Here is a 20,955-nt window from a genome sequence, read left to right on the forward strand (position 1 = left end):
CTCCAATATTTCCTGTAAATGGGAAATTGGCTTTAACTGCCTGATTAAATCACCACACACAACCAACCAGCAGATATTTGGTGAGATGATATTTGACACTATGAGATGTCTAGTGGAATGGGGGATCAATCTTTCATATATGAATTCTGGCCATCAAAATGTCTTTAATATTGTTTTGATGTTAAAGTTTCAATTTTTTAACATTTTAATTTATAATGATTTGTTGCTCACTTTTTAAAATGATATGTACAAAAAAAGTGGGATTCATTTGTTTTGTGATGGTAGACTTACTCCTTAATTGATATCTGAACACTTTCCTTCTTTTTGATTTTTTCTGAAACCCTGTAAGGAAAAAAAAAAGAAGTAAAGGAATTTAAAAGACAAGCGCAATACATATTATATACAGATGTTAAAAAGTACTTTATTTCACTTAACATATTCTACTTATCTTATTTAACAAAATGTCATTAGAAAATATACAGACTTCCAATGTGCTTTAAAACTGATGCCAAGTGAAAAATAGGCTACAATTAAGAAATTTTTCTATTCTCAGTAAGTCGAAGGATGCCCCTAAGCTCACTTATACCTTATTTTCATGAAATAAAATATACAATGATCTACAATTATCTGTCATACCTATTTATGCAAATAAAACCATTAATAACAAGTACTAAATAAACACAGTGAAGAAGTTAAAAAAAAAAAAATCAATACTCAAATCTTGGTCACTTTTCCTGGTCAAACCCATCCCAAATGCCTTCTCCTCCTCTTCTGGCTTCAATGTCTTTTACTTTTAAAAAAATTAATTTTGTTGTTGTTGAATGGCCTCAGTGTCTTTCGTCTTTCCCTAAATTAGAGGGTCTCTATGAATTAGAATTGACTCAACAGCAATGGGTTTGTTTTTGGCTTTTAAGTATATTAACTTTTACTAGAGTAATAGCTTTCCTCCTCACTAGTAATCTACACCCAACTGGCTGTACCATGTATTAAAAATGATTTGTTACCAATGAGTACCAAAGTTACAGTCAATTTTATGTTATTCCAACATTACTCTTCATCATTTACATTCTAATTGGGTTTGTGTGCGTGTGTGCGTGGTAAACAGATATATATATAACAAAACATTTGCCATTTCAAAGTGTTTTACATATACAATCCAGTGACAGCAATTCTGTATACCGTGTTGTGCAATCATAACCACTCTCCATTTCTAAATTCTTGAAAGAGAAAATGGTAGAAGTAAGAGCTGGACCCAAAAGGTCACATATTATATGATTCTGTTTATATGAAATGTCCAGAACAGGCAAATCCATAGACAGAAAATATATTATGGTTGCCAAGAACTGGGAACAGGGAACAATGGGAAATAACTAATAATGAATTGCTGCTGTAAGCTGCCTTTGGGTGGGTTCTGACATATGGTGACCCCATGCACTATAGGATAGGACTGTTGTGATCCATTGGGCTTTCCTTAACTGAGTTTTGGAAATAGGTCTCCAAGCCTTGGATTGTGTTCTGTCTTAGTCTGGAAGCTCAGCTGAACCAGTTAACCATCAGAGTAACACACAAGCCTCCAATGATAAGAAGATGGGGGCTGTGTTGAGGTGCACTGTCCGGGAATGGAACCCAGGTCTCCTGCCTGAAAGATGAGGTTTTACCCCTGAACCACCACTGCACTCCTGCTAAAAGGCATGAAGTTTCTTTTTGAGATGATGAAAATGTTCAGGAATTAGTAGTAATGATTGCACAGCTTTGTAGACATACTCATAACCACTGAATTATAGATTTTAAAAGGGTGAATTGTATGGTACGTGAATTTTATCTCAATAATGCCATTTAAAAAAAAAAAGAATGGTCATAGCAATATTATTTTTAATAGCCAAAAATTGGAAACCACACATTATCTATTGACAGTAGAACAAATAAACAGATTATGGAATATAATACAAAGGCTGAGCAAAAACATATGATTCCATCCATAAGAAGTTTAAAAATGGGCAAATCTATGATGTTAGAAATCAGGTAAATGGTTACCCCTCAAAGGAAGATGGCTAATGACTAGAATGAGATACGAGGAGGCTTCTGGAGTTATAATAATGTTCTTTTTCTTGACAGTGATGCTGATGACACAGGTGTGATCACTTTGTGAAAAATTATCAAACTGTAAACTTATAACTTGTGTATTTTTCTGCATGCATGGTATATTTTAATAAAAAGTTTACATTAACAACAACAGCCAAGCACAAACCATGAAGGTACGTACAATATGAACCTGAAAATAAGTCAAAATAAGGTGCATCTGTGTGACAGAGCTATGGATGTTATTTCTCCCCTTGTTTCCCTGTCTAAAAAAAATTTTTAATTAACATAAATTATGTTGATAAAATGATACATATTACACATGTTATTCTTCAAAATATTCCATAATTTTAAAAAGATGAGAAAAATAACCTGTTGAAATCATGCAGAGAAACTTGAAGTACGGAGGGGAAAGGTTAGGGAATGACAGTCAGATGACTGGTTTCAAATCAAATTACAATCTATAAAATAAGAATATTAAATGGGGACATGTACAGATGGTATATGGAGGAAAAAATTATACTCTGATGTCACCTTTCTATATTAATTAACTACAAAGTCACACATCATAATTTTTGCATGGCACAATAGCTTCCTTTAAAAAAATTTTTTTAATTTCCTGCTTAATTTACAATAGAACATGTATGCAACAGATTGATATATGAAATGACAAAGCCCAAATTTCTAAGCTACAGTTTGGTACTTATCACCCCAAACCTTCCTACATGTACAAAAATAATTTTTATTTCCTTTTACAAAATATCCATTATTTTTCCATGTGCTACCATCTATTTCAAATCAAAGCACAGATACTAGTGAAATTTGGAAAATAATTTATAGAGTGTCACTGAATTAGAAAAATGTATAATCAAAATAACAACAAAATTGGCCTAATAATCTATTTAGTGCTTCTGTTTTACTTCCTAGTTCACTGTGTAGTGCCTGGGGTCTTAAAAGTTTGCAAGCAGCCATTCAAGCCACAACAACTGGTCTCTATTTCCCTAAAGCAACAGAGGAAGGAGTAGCATCAGGAATAGGAGGATACGGAATGTCTGGCTAGTTACCTCCTTGAACAACTGCCTCCTTACATGAAACCAGAAGAATGGGATGGTGCCTGGACACCATTACTGAACATTTTGATCAAAGATTCTAGAGAGCAATCCTGATCAAAAGGGGGGAAATGTAGAACAGAATTTCAAATTCTTATGGACTACAGACTTCCTGGAGCCATGAAGGTTGAATGAACCCCTGAAACCAGTGTCCTGAGATAATCTTTAACCATTCATTCAAAATATCCCCTGAAGTCTTCTTAAAACCTAACGAGACTTTAGCTTAACTAGCAAAGAATTTCTGCCTTGAGCATTATGCTCTTTTAAGATCTATATGGATAAAACTGACAAAAGCAATTAAATGACTGGGTCGGAACCTTAGGGGGCAGTGAATTATATTATTAGTGAAAGAACAACTCAGACAAGGAGGGTGAGAAAGGTTGTACAATTTGAAGAACATAATCACTGTCACTAAATTATACATGTAAAAACTGCTGAATTAGTGCATATTTTGCTGTGTATATTCTTGACAAAAAAAATGAAAAAAACAAATCTAACAATGGCACAAGAGTTTTAAATGCACTACAATTATACTGAACAGAGCTGATGCAAGAATGATTTATGCCTTAGATATATTTCTTAAACTTTAAGACAGTTTTTATCTTTAAGACCTACATATAACTGAATGACTCTATTTTAACAACTTTAGAGAGGTATAATTTACATGACATGCAATTCACCTATTTACTGTGTACAGTGCATTGCTTTTCAGTATATTCATAGAGTGTGCATCCCTAAGTTTAGAACATTTTCCTTATCCCAAAGAGAAACTGTACTCCTTAGCCATCACTCCCCCAACACCTCTATCCTCGTTCCCACTAATCTATTTTCTGTCTCTGTAAATTTGTCAATTCTGTAACATTTCAAATAATCATACAAGATGTGGTCCTTTGTGACTGGCTTCTTTCACTTAGCATAAGACAAATGACATCTTAGTCACAAAACAAAATAAAAGTACACAACCACAAAGAGATTGTTAAAAAAAAATGTGCTGAGTGATCACTTACCATATAATAGCCAGTATGATAGCCACTCATATACCAAGAGATTAACATACTTCCCAGAGCCTCAGAATCATCAAGAGAATCTGGACATGTGGGAGGTGGTGGGGGAATTATCTGGAAATGGAGAAAGATACACTTTTAAAGCCAGTACACAAAATATGAAGTCTGGCGATCCAATTTACATACAGAATGCTGGACATTAATGGTATCTTTTTCTATATTCCATATCATATCCTATTTGAAATTAAAATTTTAAAAAATCCAGAAATTTGGAGAAACTCAAAGCAATAATTTAATCAACAAAATCAAACTGAATAAGGATCAAATTATAGTAGGTTACATAAAATGTTATAACATTTTGCTTTCATTAGAAGCAATTTTATTTTTACTGCTATTCTATGAACTATGGGTTGTTGTTGTTGTTGTTGTTGTTATGCGCTGTCGAGCCGGACCCAACTCATAGCGACTCCTCCTTGGGTTTCCGAGGCAGTATCACTACGGAAGTAGATTGCCCCATCTTCCTTCCGAAGAGTGGCTGGTGGGTTTGAACCGCCAGCCTTCTGGCTAGCAGTCAAGTGCCTTAGCCACTCTGCTACCAGAGCTCCCAACTATGTGGTAAAAGACCAAAAATAAGCATTTTCATATTTTTCCTCAAAAAAACAAGTAACATTTCAAGGATAGTTTTAAGTAAAGATCTTAAGGACAGCATCTGCCCATTCCTACCCCAACACACACAGCCTGTCAAAAAGTGTCTTGGTTTCTTCTAGTCTATTGTTGATACTTAAAATTTCATCAGAGAAATCTAGTCCACTGGAAGACAGGCTAACATCCAAGTATACCTACCTGGCAGAACAAGTCATTACTCTCCTATATAAGGTGTAATGAAATCCTTTCTAATAGAAGCTCCCTCCTAATAGAATGAGAAACAACTCCTGCCCAGAAGGAAGCAGGTAATACAGGGCTGAGTTGGGGCTATAAGACCACTGGGTCTGGTACCAAAGAACATTAAAAACAAAAAACAGGAGAATACAACTCTTCACCCATTAGAATCTGGCCCTCAGGTTGGTTTAGGATGACATTTTCCCATCACCTAAATGCTGCTAAACTTCCAACAATCACCTATATTCTGCTAAATTTCAAACCATGTATGGAAGCAAGGTTCAATCTGAATTATTTATACTTACTGGTGGTCCAGAAGGTAACGGAGGTAGCCAGCATGATAGGAAGGATGGTGGTGGTGGTGGTGGTGGTGGTGGTGGTGGTAGGCCATTGAATTTTAGGCCTGGCTATAAAGAGAAATTTAAAGGAAAATTAGTTTACCCATTTCAATATGAAAGGGAAGAAAACAATTTAATACCCAAAGAATCAAAATGATCACCCAGAGTAACATAAGTATTATATAGACCAAAAAGGTTAAGTAGAATTTAATATATCAAATAATTGAAGTCAAACAGATTTATAAGCCAAATGACAACCTCTAGAATTTTTCTATAGATACTCAGGGAAAGTAAATCAATATGATTTTTTAATTACCATATAAATCACAGACAGTGGTATTTAGCAAGATATTTCAATCGTAAAACTGTATCTTCCCACAATTAACTAAACTGTCCACTCTTTTTACAGATGCCCTTTTAACTATATATTTGCTAAATTATTGTGAAAACTAGCAAACCTCTTACCAAACAAGAAAGCTGAGTCCCCTGAGACCAATGAAGAAGGCTATATATATCAATCATGGTATTTATATACCTATACATATAAAAGTAAGACTTATGAGGCTGATCATTTTAGATTCAGGAAAAAGGAAAAAACAACGTAAACTTCAAAAAAAAATCTTGTTTTGTCTCCAGTAATTTCTATCACATACAACTTAAAAGAAGCTTACATGGAATCGGTATTTACATTTTAACCCTGCAAAACAACCTGGGAGCTTGCTAAGATTTGATCCGCATTAGATGTAAACAGACAAAATGGACACCCAGATTGTATTTTTCCCCAATTTTTATGTATCTTACACAGGTGACATGGGAGAAGTACAGTGTATTACCCAGCTGATAATAAAGTATTATTATACTTCCTGACTTACATAATTTTGCTAAATTAGCTTAACTCTTAGTACTCCACAAAAAGTATTTGGGAAAGTCTTTCAATTTTAACTATTCTTTATTATTATCTTATTTCCTTTACAAAGAATTCCCAAGTGTGAATTTGTAGCATCTACAGAGAGCTATAAAAGTTTCCAGGGAAAAACTACAATTCACTTAAGGCAGAGGTTGTCCCGGGATATCTTTTCATGTTTACCTTTCCTGGTCCCACTCCTGACCCTGGCACTGGGGGTGGTGGAGGTAAAAAGGAATTCCACGGAGTAGCTTTAGGCTTGCTGTCATTTGGTTTATTACCAGGAGACCTGGAGGAGTTCTCACTTTCATCTGTTGAAATTTGACTGTCAATTTCATTCTTTAAGGAAAAAAAAAAAAAAATTATTTTTGTTATAAAGGCGTCAGTAAGAATAATGCCTCAGTGGATAAAACCAACAACTAGTTATACTACTTAGTTTCTCACCTGTATGTCTACAAAATCTTTTTGTATTCTTACCTCTTGAGCATTCTCCTGAGCATTCTGGTCTATATTACTAACTCCTCCAAAAGTTGGGAAAAGTAGATCCGACAGATTTTGCTCCTCTCTATTTCCATATCCAGTGTAAACCACAACGCAGGTTTCTCTCTTAAAATCAATTGAAGCAATGGTAGCTGGATAAATGCAGCCGTCTTCTGACCAAATGGCAGAACATTTATCACCAACTTTCCACTACAAAAGGAACCAAAGATACATACACACATCTACTTCTTATAAAAACAGTAAAACACAATCTTGTTTGGGGGGTGTGTGGGGTTGGGTGGAGAGTTGATGACTGAGTGAGGAGATAGTCTCCAGCTATCTTATCTGGAAGGTAGAATAGTTTAGTGAAGACAAGTTTGGGGCTAGAGACACACAAACTTAAATTCTAACTCTGCCACTTATATAATTTTCTAAAAGTTTCTTAAACTCTTTGGTTTTATTTGTCTTTTCTGTTAAATGGAAATAATACAGTCTACCTCACACATTTGTGGTGAGGACTAGAAAGGAGGGAAAGCGTGGAAAGCATCCAGCACTTGCGGCTGGCATACAGCAAAAAAAAACCCAATGAAAAAAACCAAACCTACTGCCACTGAGTCAACTATGGGTCGGGTCCGACTCAACGGCACATAACAACAACAACACAGGAAAGAAGAGAACTGCCCTCATAGGGTTCCAAGGCTGTAAATCTTTGCAGAGGTAAACTGCCTCATCTTTCTCCTGCAGAACAACTGGTGAGTTCAAACTGCCCACCTTTTGGTTAGCAGCTGAATGCTTTAGCCACTGTACGACCTGAGCTCACTTGTTCATCAAGTGTTAGCCTGCTTCTCCCTTGGTAACGATAAAACTAAAGTTGACCAATAAAATAGCAAAAAGTAGCTTCCATGTCCACTGTTTTATCATTTTTGGTTCCCTGGTGCTGATACTGAAAAGGAAAAAAAAAGCCTAACCCACTGCCAGTCGATTCTGACTCAAAGCAACCCTACAGGACAGAGTAAAACTGCCCCCATAGGTTTCCAAGACTATAAATATTTATGGAAGCAGACTGCCTCTTCTTTCTTCCCCAGAGTGACTGGTGGGTTTGAACCACCAACCTTTTGGTTAGCAGCCGAATGTTTTAATTACTGTACCACCAGAGCTCCTTCTGGTATTAAAAGTTTTAGGATTTTTGAAGAAAACAAGATACTCTTATCTCAGCTTAAGAAGTAAAATACTGCCAATGCAGTTTAAGGACCTCAGGTACCTTACCCAAATAGCATTGCCTCCCTCTTCCCATCCACAAAATGAACACTGCCCTGGGTTTAGCATTTATCATTACCTAATTCCTTATACCTGTTTTACTAACATGCACAGTTCCTAAACACCAGAAAGTTTCATAGAAGGTTTACAATTATATGTCAATAGGAAACAATACACTAATGATTTAAATTAAAGATGTTTTATGCTATTTATTAAGGACAGTAAGAAATACTTTGAAGTTAAAGTTCAATGTTTTAACCTGTTTCAATGAAGTCGTGGGAGTCTTCTTTTGGCTTTTTTTCTTCTTCGTAGGTTTTCTTTTAGATGTGCCTTTTGGTTTGTCTGAGGCTTCACAGTTGTCACCATTCTTTAGAGCATGCTATTAAAATACGTATAGAAATGTACACGTTACAGAGTGATACATTAAAAAGCAATCACAACATAACTCAGTATGGTCTCAAGGCCTCACCACTTCAGAAAGCCTCTACTTCATCTTTTCACCATCCTACACTCTACCAAAAGTGCTTCTGAAGGCATCATGCAAGAAACAGATCAATTCTAAAGACATTTAAAATCAAGACTCTTCACTCCCACAGCTCTGGTGGCACAGTGGTTAAAGTACCCATCCCCGAACCCAAAGGTCGGTGATTTGAACTCACTAGTCACTCCACAGGAGGAAGATGAGGCAGTCTGCGTCCATAAAGATGGACAGCCTTGGAAACTCTAGGGGGCAGTTCTACTCTGTCCTGTAGAGTTGCTATGAGTCAGAATCAACTCAATGGCAGTGGGTTTGGTTTGGTTTGCCTTCATTCTCAACCTTTCTGTACCATTAGACCTTGTTGATGACCTTTCCTAAAATTCATGACACTTTAATGGCACAGCAACGTAATGTCCCAGTGCTTTTATTATTTTTCTAATCAACTATTAAACTTGGGCGTTTACAACAGGATGGCTATCCTTCATCTGCTCATGGTCATCCATTCCTTTCATCACAGTTACCAAAGTTATTATCCAGCTCTGACCATCTTCTTTAGTTTGAATCAATTCTTATGATCAATTTCTTATCTTTACATGTACCTCAAACTCATCATGATTAAAGCTATCTTTCCTCCAAATCCATTATTTTCCACCTCCACTCAGACCACCTCCCCCTGCACTATCATGAGTACCAGCCCTGAACTGAGCAGTCTACCTATCAGAACTCTAGTTCAGGCCCTCATGAACCAGCAGCTGTCTGATTGGCATCAGTCTCTAGTCTCTCCTCATTTCAATATGTATTTTACAGAATGCTCTTGGTAACCCTTCATTAGTCCACTTCTAGTCTAAGTGTACACTGGAAAGTATACTATTTAAAAACCTAGAATTCAGGTGCAAAAATAACACACAGGTCTGAAATTTACCTCATGCTGGAGGAGTGACTGAAGGAAAGAAGTGGACTCTACATGCTTGTTGCACTAGATGCTCACCCTCACATGGACTGTGATGCCCATACATGCTGCTCAGGAAGACTAAATACCGGAGACAGTGGGAAAAGTGATGATGTTGGACAACTGGGTAAATGTCTTATTTAGGCCATAGAAACAAACTATACTTCCTAAAACAACTGTAGGTTCCGACCATCAGGAACACTGGCTTGATATCCAACTCACAGGGTACTGAGAGAATTATATAAATTTAATGTATGTAAAGCACTTAGACTAGTGCTTAGAACACTGTAAACACTCTACAGGTATTAATTACTATACTACTATTGTTTATCATCATCATTAATATTTCAGTAAAGGCTTGTTACGTCTTTAAAAATTGTAAATCAGATTGTCCTGCTAATGTGAATTACAGGACTTCTATATTTTGATAAAATGTAAAAATATTAAAAGCAATAAACGTTTACAAGTCTACTCTGCACCTTGGTCGTGCAAAAGGCTGGCATTTTGAATCCACCAAGAGGTGCCTCGAAAAAAGGCCTGGTGATCCACTTCTGAAAAATCAACCACTGAAAACCCAATAGAGCACAGTTCTACTCCAGCACACATGGGGTCTCCGTGAATCGGAAAAGACTGGGCAGCAACTGATCGGGTAGGTAAAGGAATGACATACAGATACTCCATCAACTTCTAAAGGAAGCTATCATCTGACTTAACTTACCCATATTACCACTTAATCTTCAACGTTAAAACTGAGTAATGCACATTTTAATATTTACTGTATATTAATCAATTTTTTTCCAAATGAAAAATATGAGGATATAAAGGAAAGAGTGAGTGAACATTTCATACCTTAAATGAAGCCACAGCTTTATCATAAGCTTTTATCAATGCTGTGTCATCCCAAATGTCAGAATCATCACTCTGGGAGGAGTAAGGAATAAAAACAATTCATGTTTGGATGGGTTTCATAAAAAATGTATGTTCAACAGTACAAAGAGACATCTTAATCCAGACATAACTAAATTACATTGAAAATAGGTATTTAAAATCCAAACTAAAACCCCAAAAGTATAGCTGCCTACAGGTTATATGATACTAATGAATGTCAGTGTCGATGAATATCTGCAAATGGTCCAAGACTTATGTCCTAAAGTGAATGCTCTACTAAGAAACAGCTATCACAACAGATCACAAAGGGATCTGTTGAAGGGTAACCCATGTTTCAATCTTTTCTAAGATCAGATAAAAGGTTTAACTTGGAGGCGGGAAACACCTGGCCAGAAGCGTGACTTTATCCAAACCACAGTCATGGTATTCCAACCACAGCCCTATGGTCCAAAGACTATTTTCTCTCTTGACGTCACAATGTGACTAGATTATTTAAAGAACTCTCAAAATGATTAAGAATACAAATTGTTAGTAGTGATTAATCAATTCATTTTCATTTTAAATAGTAGTAATATTAAGTAATCTAGAAAAGGCCTAAAAATCATTAAGCTATTTCCATTTTTACTTAAATTTAATTCAATTAAAAAATATTTTGGGCACTGTGTTCATCACTGACATGTATAATAAAATGACACTACCTGCCCTCAAGAGAGTTGGTCTAACCAGTTGTTTAAGATATAGCACCATATGAAACAAAGAAAATATTAAGCAAAAATAATTAAATATCAAAATGTAAAGTGCAAACAGTAAGTGTTTTAATTAAAAGAAAACAAATTAATGTATGCTGGATGATCATGGAAGAAACAAGCCTAGAAAACAAAAATCAAAAGGATTTACATAGGTAAAGAAGAAAATAAAAAGCATTACAGGGAAGAACATGAGCCAAAAATATTATGGAAGCAAAAATAAACAGTTTACATAAGAGACTAGTGAGGTGACAAGTCCAACCAGAATCAAGCTTATGTTATGGAGTAGCTGGAGGTAAGTCTGGATACACAATGTCGGGCAACAGGAATACAGGCTACAAAATGCCTCCAGTTAGCAGCTTGGATTGAGATGAGATTAATCAATCAATAACTAGCAAACAAGTTAACTATGAAACTCATTTTTTAAATTATAAAACTAATCTTTGTCATTTTGTTAATCTCCATTATATTGAGAGAAATGTGTTCCAATATAAGCCTGTTAATCTCACTATGATAAAAAACACCTAAAATCATTAAATCATTTTACAGATAATAAAAGAGTTAACTGACTTGTTCAAGTTACTGCAACTTGGAAGGGAAGACACTCCTTGGAGATCTGGTGAAAGGAAATTAAGGGTTCTGAAAAAATTTTAAAAACCCACTGTCATCAAGTCAATTCTGACTCACAGTGAGCCTACAGGACAGAGTGGAACTGCTCCACAGGTTTCTAAAGCTGTAAATCCTTACGAAAGCAGACTGTCACATCTTTCTCATGCAGAGCGGCTTACAAACTTGCACTGTCAACATTTTGGTTACCAGCCAAATGTGTTAACCACCATACCACAAAAGCTCCTGAAGAAATAAGGAAATCACAAAATTGTTTCCCACAACTGTAAAAGGCATCGCTGATAAAGGAAATGGCACTCCATTATAGAAATAGAACAGGGCTTTTTTAAAATAAGATGCATAGTACACAATACAAACTCTTCATATCTCATCTGTTATTGCTAAACCAGGAAAATAAGGCATTTCAAATTGAACAAAAAAGCAAAGACATCCATACTCAATGATAAATATTTTAGTTGATAAAACTTCTCATGTAACGATCACAAACAAGAAAACTGTATTACAACACTCAACTTATATTGTCGTTGTTGTTCTTAGGTGCTGTTAATTCGGCTCCAACGAAACACTGCCCAGTCCTGTGCCAGCCTCACAATTCTTACTATACCAGAGTCTATCACTGCAGCTACTGTGTCAATCCATTGTGTTTAGGGCCCTCCCCTTTTTGCTGATCCTTCCGTTTACCAAGCATGATATCCTTCTCCAGGGAATGGACCCTTCTGACAACATGACCAAAGCAGGTGTGATGAAGTCTGGCCATTCTTGCTTCTAAGGAGTTTTCCAGCTGCACTTCTTAGAGGACAGATTTGTTTGTTCTGGCAGTCCATGGTACTTTCAGTATTCTTCGCCAACACCACTACTCAAAAGCATCAATTCTTCCTTGGTCTTCCTGATTCACTGTCCAGCTTTCACAGGCATATGAGGCTATTGAAAATACCATGGCTTGGGTCAGGCGCTCCTTATTCTTCAGACAGACATCTTTGCTCTTCAGCACATTAAAGAGGTCTTTTTGCAGCAGATTTGTCCAGTGCAATATTTCGTCTAATTTCTTGACTGCTGCTTCCATTGGTGTTGATTGTGGAACCAAGTAAAATGGAATCTTTGACAACTTCAATATCGTCTCCATTTATCATGATACTGCTCATTGGTCCAGTTGTGAGGATTTTCAGTTTCTTTATGTTGAGGTGTAATCCATACTGGAGATTAGTCAGACACTAATCTTCATCAGTAAGTGCTTCAAGTCACTTCACTTTCAGCAGGCAAGGCTGTGTCATCTGCCTATCACAGGTTGTTTAAGAATCTTCCTCCAATCCTGATGCCACATTCTTCTTTATATAGTCCCGCTTCTTGGATTATTTGCTCAGCATATGGATTGAATAAGTATGGTAAAAAGATACAACCCTGACACACTTCCTTCCTGATTTTAAACCATGCACACAAAAACAAACACACTGCCATCAAGTCAGATTCGACACTTAATCACCCCTCCTTGAGTTTCTGAGGTGGTATCACTATGGAAGTAGATTGCCCAATCTTCCTTCCGAGGAGTGGCTGATGGATTTGAACCTCCAGCCTTCTGGTTAGCAGTCTATGCCTTAGGCACTGGGCCACCAGAGCTCCTTTAAACCATGCAGTATCCCCTTACTCTGTTTGAACAACAATAGCCTCCCGGTGTCTATCCAGGTTCCTCATGAGCACAATTAAGGGTTCTGGAATTCCCATTCTTCTCCATTTTATCCGCAATTTGTCATAATCCACAAAGTTGAATGCTTTTGCACAGTCAATAAAACACAGGTAAACATCTTTCTGGTATTCTTTGCTTTAAACCAAGATCCACCTGACACAGCAGTGATATTCCTCATTCCACATCCTCTTCTGAATCCACCTTGCATTTCTGGAAGTTCTCTGTCACTATACTGCTACAACCATCTTTGAATTATCTTCATGAAGATTTTACTTGCATGCAATATTAAGGATATAATATCCACATTCTGTGGGATCACCTTTCTTTGGAATGAGTACAAATATGAATCTCTTCCACTCAGTTGGCCAGGTAGCTGTCTTGCAAATCTCTTGGCATAGCCGAGAGAGTGCTTCCAGTGCAGCACCGTTTGCAGAAACATCTTAATGCATATTCCATTAATTTCTGGAGCCTTGTTTTTTGCCAATTCCTTCAGTGCTGCTTTGACTTGTTCCTTCAATACCTTGGTTCCTGATCATATGCCACCTCCTGAAATGCGTGAACATCGACCAAGTCTTTTTGGTACAGTGACTCTGTGTATTCTTTCCATTTTCTTTTGATGTTTCCTACATCATTCAATATTTTTTTTTTTTAATTTTATTTTGATTTGGGTAAAGATTTACATCATTCAATATTTTGTCCAAAAAAATAACAACAACAAAAATAACAACCAAATTCACTGCTTTTGAGTTGATTCAACTCACAGTGACCCCTCCTTGTGTTTCCGAGGTAGTATCTCCATGGAAGTAGATTGCCCAGTCTTCCTTCCGAGGAGTGGCTGGTGGGTTTGAACCACCAGCCTTCTGGTTAGCAGGTAAATGCCTTAGGTACTAAGCCACCAATATTGCAACTCAAGGCTTTAACTACTTCCTCAGTTCTTTCAGCTTGAGGAATGCTGAGCGCATTCTTCCCTTCTGGTTTTCTAACTCTAGGTCTTTACACATTTCATTATAATTGACTTTGTCTTCTCGAGCTGCTCTTTGAAATCATCTGTTCAGCTCTTTTCTCTTGTTATTTCTTCCATTTGCTTTAGCTACTCTCCATTCAAGAGCAAGTTTCAGAGTCTCTTCTGATATCCATTTGGGTCTTTTCTTGCTTTCCTGTCTTTTTAATGACCTTTTGCTTTATTCATGGATGATGTTCTTGAAGTCATCCCACAATTCTTCTGGTTTCCGGTCACTGTTCAGTGCATCACATCTACTCTTCAGATGGTCTTTAAATTAAGGTAGGATACAATCAAGGTTATATTTTGGCTCTTGTGGATTTAATTGTCTTCAGCTTCAACTTGAACTTGCATGAGCAATGATGCTCTGTTTCACAGTCAGCACCTGGCTTTGTTTTGGCTGAAGATACTGAGCTTCTCCATTGCCTCTTTCCACAGACGTAGTCCATCTGATTCCTGTGTATTCCATCCGGCGAGGTCCACATGTATAGTCACCGTTTATGTTGTTGAAAAAAAGTATTCGGAATGATATCCTAGGCATTAATGAGCTGAAATGGACTGGATTTGGCCATTTTTTATCAGACAATTATATGATCTACTATGCCGGAATTACAAATTGAAGAGGAATGACATCACATTCATCGTCACAAAAAAAGTACTGCAAGAGCTATCCTGAAGAATAATGCTGTAATTGATAGGATAATATCCATATACCTACAAGGAAGAACAGAATTAATAATATTATTCAAATTTACACACCAACCTCTAATACCAAAGACAAGAAAATTGAAGATTCTTACCAACTTCTACAGTCTGAATTGGAACCAAGATAGGGCAATCTACTTCCATGGTGATATTGCCTCGGAAACTCAAGGAGGGGTCTCTATGAGTCGGATCCAACTTGACGGCAGTGAGTTTAGTTAGTTAGTTCTGCAGTCTGAAGTTGACCAAATATGCAATCAAGGTGTATTGATTATTAACAGTGATTGGAATGTGCAAGTTGGAAATAAAGAAGAATCACCGGTAGTTGGAAAATATGGTGTTAGTAATAGAAGGCGTTAGTGATACAAATCACACCAGTGATCACATGACAGAATTTTACAAAACCAACAACTTATTCATTGCAAATACACTTTCCCAACAATTTGTAATAGATATCCTCAAAGTAGCAATTGCAATATGGAAAAAAAAAAATCTTACATAAAAATTTTCTTTTAATTCTGAAGAGAAAAGGGAAAATTTGAATCAAGAGTTAAAATCAGGAAAGAAAAAAGATTCACTACAAGGTATGCAAGGAAGAACATATTTGATGGAAAACCTAAAGGGCACCATGGAAAGGCATGAAAAGGGTCAAAGGAAAAAAACAAAATAAAAAAATAAAGTGGTAGATAAAGATAATTGACAAAGAGTATGTATGGTGCAGTGAATTACTTAGCATGGCTCTTCTAGCCACAGTCATTGTGATTCCCACCAGATGATGGGGTGGGACTATATAATGGAGCCACCAAGAGGACTGGATAACTTGTGGGTGTGGGACTGTGTAAATAAAGTGCATAAACCCTAACGTGGGGATTGGTCAGTTCTGTCATCTCGCTAGGCTTAAAATGAGCCATCCCATAGGTGCAAAGTGGGATCTCACTGCCATCAAGAGTAGAGCCAGGGGTGGAGTGGAGTGCATCCTTGGACCCGAGATCCCTGCGCTGGACCTCTTAGCAGAGAGACCTGCAGACAAGGTGGCAGCAGAACCAAGACCAGCAGGGGACAGAGGATTGGGTTTGCTGGCCCACAGAGCAAGAAAGCTCAGTCAATGCCTTTTGGCAGGAGGCTTGCTGATGGAGTGGGGTGCGTCCAAGTGTATTTATCAGCAGAGCTGAAAGAGGTTTGCAACACTTGCCCAAGCAGTGTAGAGGCCAGGCTGAGAGGACAAATACCAAAAAGATGTGTGTCTTGAGGATGGCCCATAGGAGTCTATCCTGATCTAAGAAGAGTATACTAAGCATTCCTGAACCTGAATTGCAACCTGTTACTTCCCTAATAAACCCCATAATCCTTGAGCATTGTCTGTGAGTTCTGTGTGGCCACTGCAATGGATCATCAAACCCAGCAGAGAAGTAGTGAGGGCTGTGGGAAGGATGGGTGTTATCAGAACCGGTGAAAAAGCTGGAGGGTAGTGGCATGCCTGGCCTCATAGGAATAAGCCCTGGGCTGTTGAGGGTGATTCTGTCTCCCATATGAGGTTGGAGGAGGTCAGAGGATGTTACCCCCATGCCCATTTTACAAAATTTAACATAGCAATGGGGCCCTTACAGAATAAAAACTAAAATGAAACCCTAAAACAAAATCTTTAGTCTCCAAGCAAAAAGACCAAGTCATTCACAAAATAAGGAAACTTAGTTAGCATCATACTTTTTAATAGATATTCATGAGGAAAAAAGTATGAGTCAAGAAATTTATATGCAGCCTAGCTGTTCTTCAAGTAGCAAGACCATAAGCAAAACTTAAACCATGGAAGAATACTCACTCACTGGAATCTACTGGAGATAAGCTTCATCTAACCAAGATATGATGGGAAAAACTTTGGTAAAAAAAAATTATTAGTATCGCATATATGTAACTGTAGATCTAAGAGAAAAACAAAGGATATGTCTGTCATATGTTCCAGCAAAGTAGGAACAATGCAATGCAGAAAGGGAAAAGGGAGAGAGAAAGAGGAAAGAATTACTTAATTATCTTTTACAAAAACCATAGGTAGAAGTCCAAGGATATATTTAAAATTGACAAAACCAGATAATAAAAGGTGAAAAAGAAAGGACTCAAGAGTATTAAAAGACTTCAGAATAACAGTAACTACTAGAAGAGAAATACACACCCAACTAAATACTAACAGAAATTTTTAAATGAACAAGAAAAACAACATGCTAAGACAGGAGCATAATAAATAAAATGATGTATAAAGAAATATGCATTGTGAGGAGCTCTAGTGGTGCAGTGATTAAAGCATTCGGCTGCTAAGCAAAAGGTCAGCAATGCAAACCTACCAGGCCTGTTGACTGACTTCTGAAAAATCAGCCATTGAAAACTCCATGGAGCACAGTTCAATTCTGACATACATGAGGTTTCCATGATTCGCAACTGAGATCTGAATTCAATCATATAACACATGTGAATGGTCTTAACTTGCCTATCAGAAGAAATTATTTTCAAAATGGTTCACAAACCACGTCTAATCTACACTGCACACAAAAGAGACACTTAAAGTAAATCAGAAAGGTTATATGTCCCCACTATTTCTGTTGTAATAAACACTGTATCAAGATATCTCCTTGAAGAATAGGCTGTGCCTAACCTAAGCCATGGTATTTTCAACCACCTCTTAAGCCTGTGAGAGCAGGACAATGAATGAGGAAGATTGAAGAAGAGTTGATGCTTTTAAGTTGTGGTGTAGATGAAGAATGCTGAAAAGTACCATGGCTGCTAAAAGGGCTAACAAATCTGCTGTCCTGGAGGAAGTACAGCCAGAATGCTCCTTGGAAGCAAGAATGGCCAGACTTTGTCTCACCTACTTTGGTCATGTTGTCAGAAGGGACTATTCTCTGGAGAAGTATGTCATGCTCTGTAAGGTGGAGGGTCAACAAAAGAGGGGAAGGCCCTCAATGAGATGGACAGACATGGTGGCTACAGCAATGGGCTCAGGTACTAGGGATCATGAGGTTGGCATAGGACTGGGCAGTGTTTCGTTCTGTTGTACGTAAGGTCACTATGAGTCAGAGGTGATTCAACGACACATAACAACAACAACAAACTCTGTATCAGAGATATTAGGCAAAGGAATCAGATAAAACAACAAGAGATTTAAGAACTGGAAAAGAAAAATTATCTGTATTTGCAGATGATGTAATAGTATACATAAAATTCAAGAAACTCAATAATAAAATGAACTCAATTATCTTTAAATTTTACAACCACTAATCTTAAGAAGGAAGGAAGGTTGGGCAATCCTACTTCCGTAGTGATACTGCCTCGGAAACCCAAGGAGGGGTCGCTATGAGTCAGGGCTGACTCGATGGCACATTACAACAACAACAACAATCTTAAGAAGGCCCTATAATTCCTTAGTCCAACACACTCACCCATCCTCCCAGGAGTACTTCCTAACTTTTCTCTCCTCAAACCTCCCTCCTACACCTTCTCTCACATCCTTCCACTGTGAAAGTAACAGCAACAAAAAGAAATTCACAATTTCTCACCACCATATAAGTCATCTACCCATATCTGTATTAATAATTGCCACCACATAAACTGTCAGCGTTGAAACTAACATCAGATCCATCCCCTCTTGCCTACTCTAAGACATCACTAAAGCAATTCTTCCTTGTTCCTCCTTTATCATCCATTTTTGTGTCCTTACTGGATTTTTCCTATCACCCTACTACAAGCTATTTCTTCCATCTTACACACTAACAATTAAAAAATCCTGTCTACTTCATCTCACCCTTTCTACTGGCAATTTCCCTACCTTCTATTTACTATAAAACTCCTAGCTATATTCATTTTAAATGCTGCCTTGAATTTCTCTTCTGCCACTCTGGAACACACTCCAATCAGATTTCATCCCCACCATTTCATGCCCAAGATTGAACAGATCTTCCCCAATCTTATCTTTTCAACTGTTAGAGACAACCTTGGAGTTACCCTGGACTTCATCTCTCTCAAATCTCCACATCAAATTCATCTGCAAAACCTGTTGCTTCTGACTTCAAGATATATCCAGGATCCAAACGCTTTGCACTAATTCCAATGCTAACAACCTGACTCAGTTTTGGACCATTTCCATGGACTCCTACCTAGTTTCCCTGCTTCACCCTAGTCCTGTCTTCTTTTCCCCCTAACTTGACAGACTGAAATAAATCAAGGTTCCATCAGATTGCGATAGGGCCTCGGTCCAAAGACATAAGAACTCCCCAAACAGAAACGGTTTGCTGACAGGAGAGTGGGTTAGGATGTAGAGACAAGCGGACCACGACCACGCTAAGCGCAGGGATAGCCAGGTCCCGCCCCGCAGCCAGGGAAAGCGAGGGGCAGGGCAGTGGGCGCTCAGAGCGCACACTGCTAGCCAGGAGGGAGGCAGCGCGGGCCATGACCTCACCTGGCCTGTGCCACGCCGGAACAGCACCGAGTCTTCTTGCTCTGGGACGCCGCCACCGCCGCCCATTGCCATGGCGAGTCTACAGCTGGATACACGCCGTGAGGCTCGGTCCCTTCTGAGTGACGACTTCCGCAGCCGGGGGCCTCTGGGAGCGGAAGACCACGGTGGCTTGGAGGGTGGCCCGGCAGCCTAGAAGGGCGTGCTTCCTCTACAACTACTTACTACCGCTATCAACAAAGTTGTCCCTTTGATACTTTCCACCCAATATCCCTCTCAGTCTTTCGATTTCGCTTTTTCGTGCAACGATTCGATCAGTGTTTTTATGTTAAACAGTGTGTGTGTGTGTATAATTTTTTTTTTTTTTGGAAAATAGTGTTCACTGCAAGTCATTTAGAAAATAGAGATAATCATAATCAAAACCTATTCCTTGTAGAGTAAATCCGACTCATAGCGACCCTGTAGGGGTCAGCAGTAGAATAAAAATCACTGATGAAGTAACCAGTAATAATGTAAACTAAAAACCAAACTCTGCCAACCAGTCGGAGCTGGCTCATAGCCACGCCTCCTTGGGTTTCCGAGGCAGTAGCACTACAGAAGATTGCCCCATCTTCCTTGCGAGGAGTGGCTGGTAGGTTTGAACCGCCAGCCTTCTGGTTAACAGTCAAATGCCTTAGGCATTACACCACCAGAGCTCCTAATAATAAGATAGTTACTATTTTTAAAGTGCTTTTAAGAGTTTTCAGTATTTTATTTATACCTCATAACACCCTATGAACTAAGGGCTATTGTCTTACATGCAGAGTACTGTAACCATTTAAGCACTCGTGTACTAACCTAAAGGTTGGCAGTTCAAATCTACACAGACTTTTCTGAAGAAAAGCCTGGTGAGCCACTTCTAAAAGGAAACAGCCATTTAAAACTCTATGGAGTGCACTTCTACTGGCACACACAGTTGGTGTCCACTTGAGAGTGAAACCGAGTGAAGTAAAAACTATTTCCCCCACCCCTGGCAGGGACCCGCATTTGGTCCGATAACAATTTGGCACCCCAGATGGGACCAAGGGTCTCTGGCCCTTTGCCTGGAGCGCGAGAACCCTCAGATGGTGGAAGCAGAACGGACTCCTGACGGACCTTGTGCACACTCAGACACTGCTTTGTCTGAAGGTACATGAGGGGTGCTGGGTCTGTGAACGTCTGCAGTGTCCTCAGCCTCTAGGCGCTTTCCAGAGAAGAGAAAATTATTCTGGGTTCAAAGACATCTACTGGTGAGTATAGATTGAATTCTGGTCTGGCTTCTATTAGCTCAGGAAGTTGAAATTTTGGCTAATAGCCTAATTAAGATACTCCACAGCTAAAGCACTCTTAAGAATCTATACTCTGGAGGACTTCC

The 20,955-nt window shown here is 38.2% G+C and overlaps 1 protein-coding gene across 1 annotated transcript; it reads right to left on the minus strand.

The window, feature by feature from the left end:
- Positions 1-294: 294 nt before the first annotated feature.
- On the minus strand, positions 295-19,640 carry LOC103199099 (survival of motor neuron protein-like). The gene is made up of 8 exons (XM_007943324.2): positions 19,566-19,640; positions 10,327-10,398; positions 8,310-8,429; positions 6,791-7,003; positions 6,497-6,652; positions 5,377-5,478; positions 4,196-4,306; positions 295-342 (listed from the first exon to the last, which is right to left on the minus strand). The coding sequence occupies exons 1-8, from the start codon at positions 19,635-19,637 to the stop codon at positions 295-297; spliced, it is 894 nt and encodes a 297-aa protein (XP_007941515.1). The 5' UTR covers positions 19,638-19,640.
- Positions 19,641-20,955: the final 1,315 nt, after the last annotated feature.

This window comes from Orycteropus afer, unplaced genomic scaffold (assembly GCF_000298275.1).
Source record: "Orycteropus afer afer isolate SDZICR_OR568_19922 unplaced genomic scaffold, OryAfe1.0 scaffold00104, whole genome shotgun sequence".
In the NCBI taxonomy this organism is placed as follows: Eukaryota; Metazoa; Chordata; class Mammalia; order Tubulidentata; family Orycteropodidae; genus Orycteropus; species Orycteropus afer.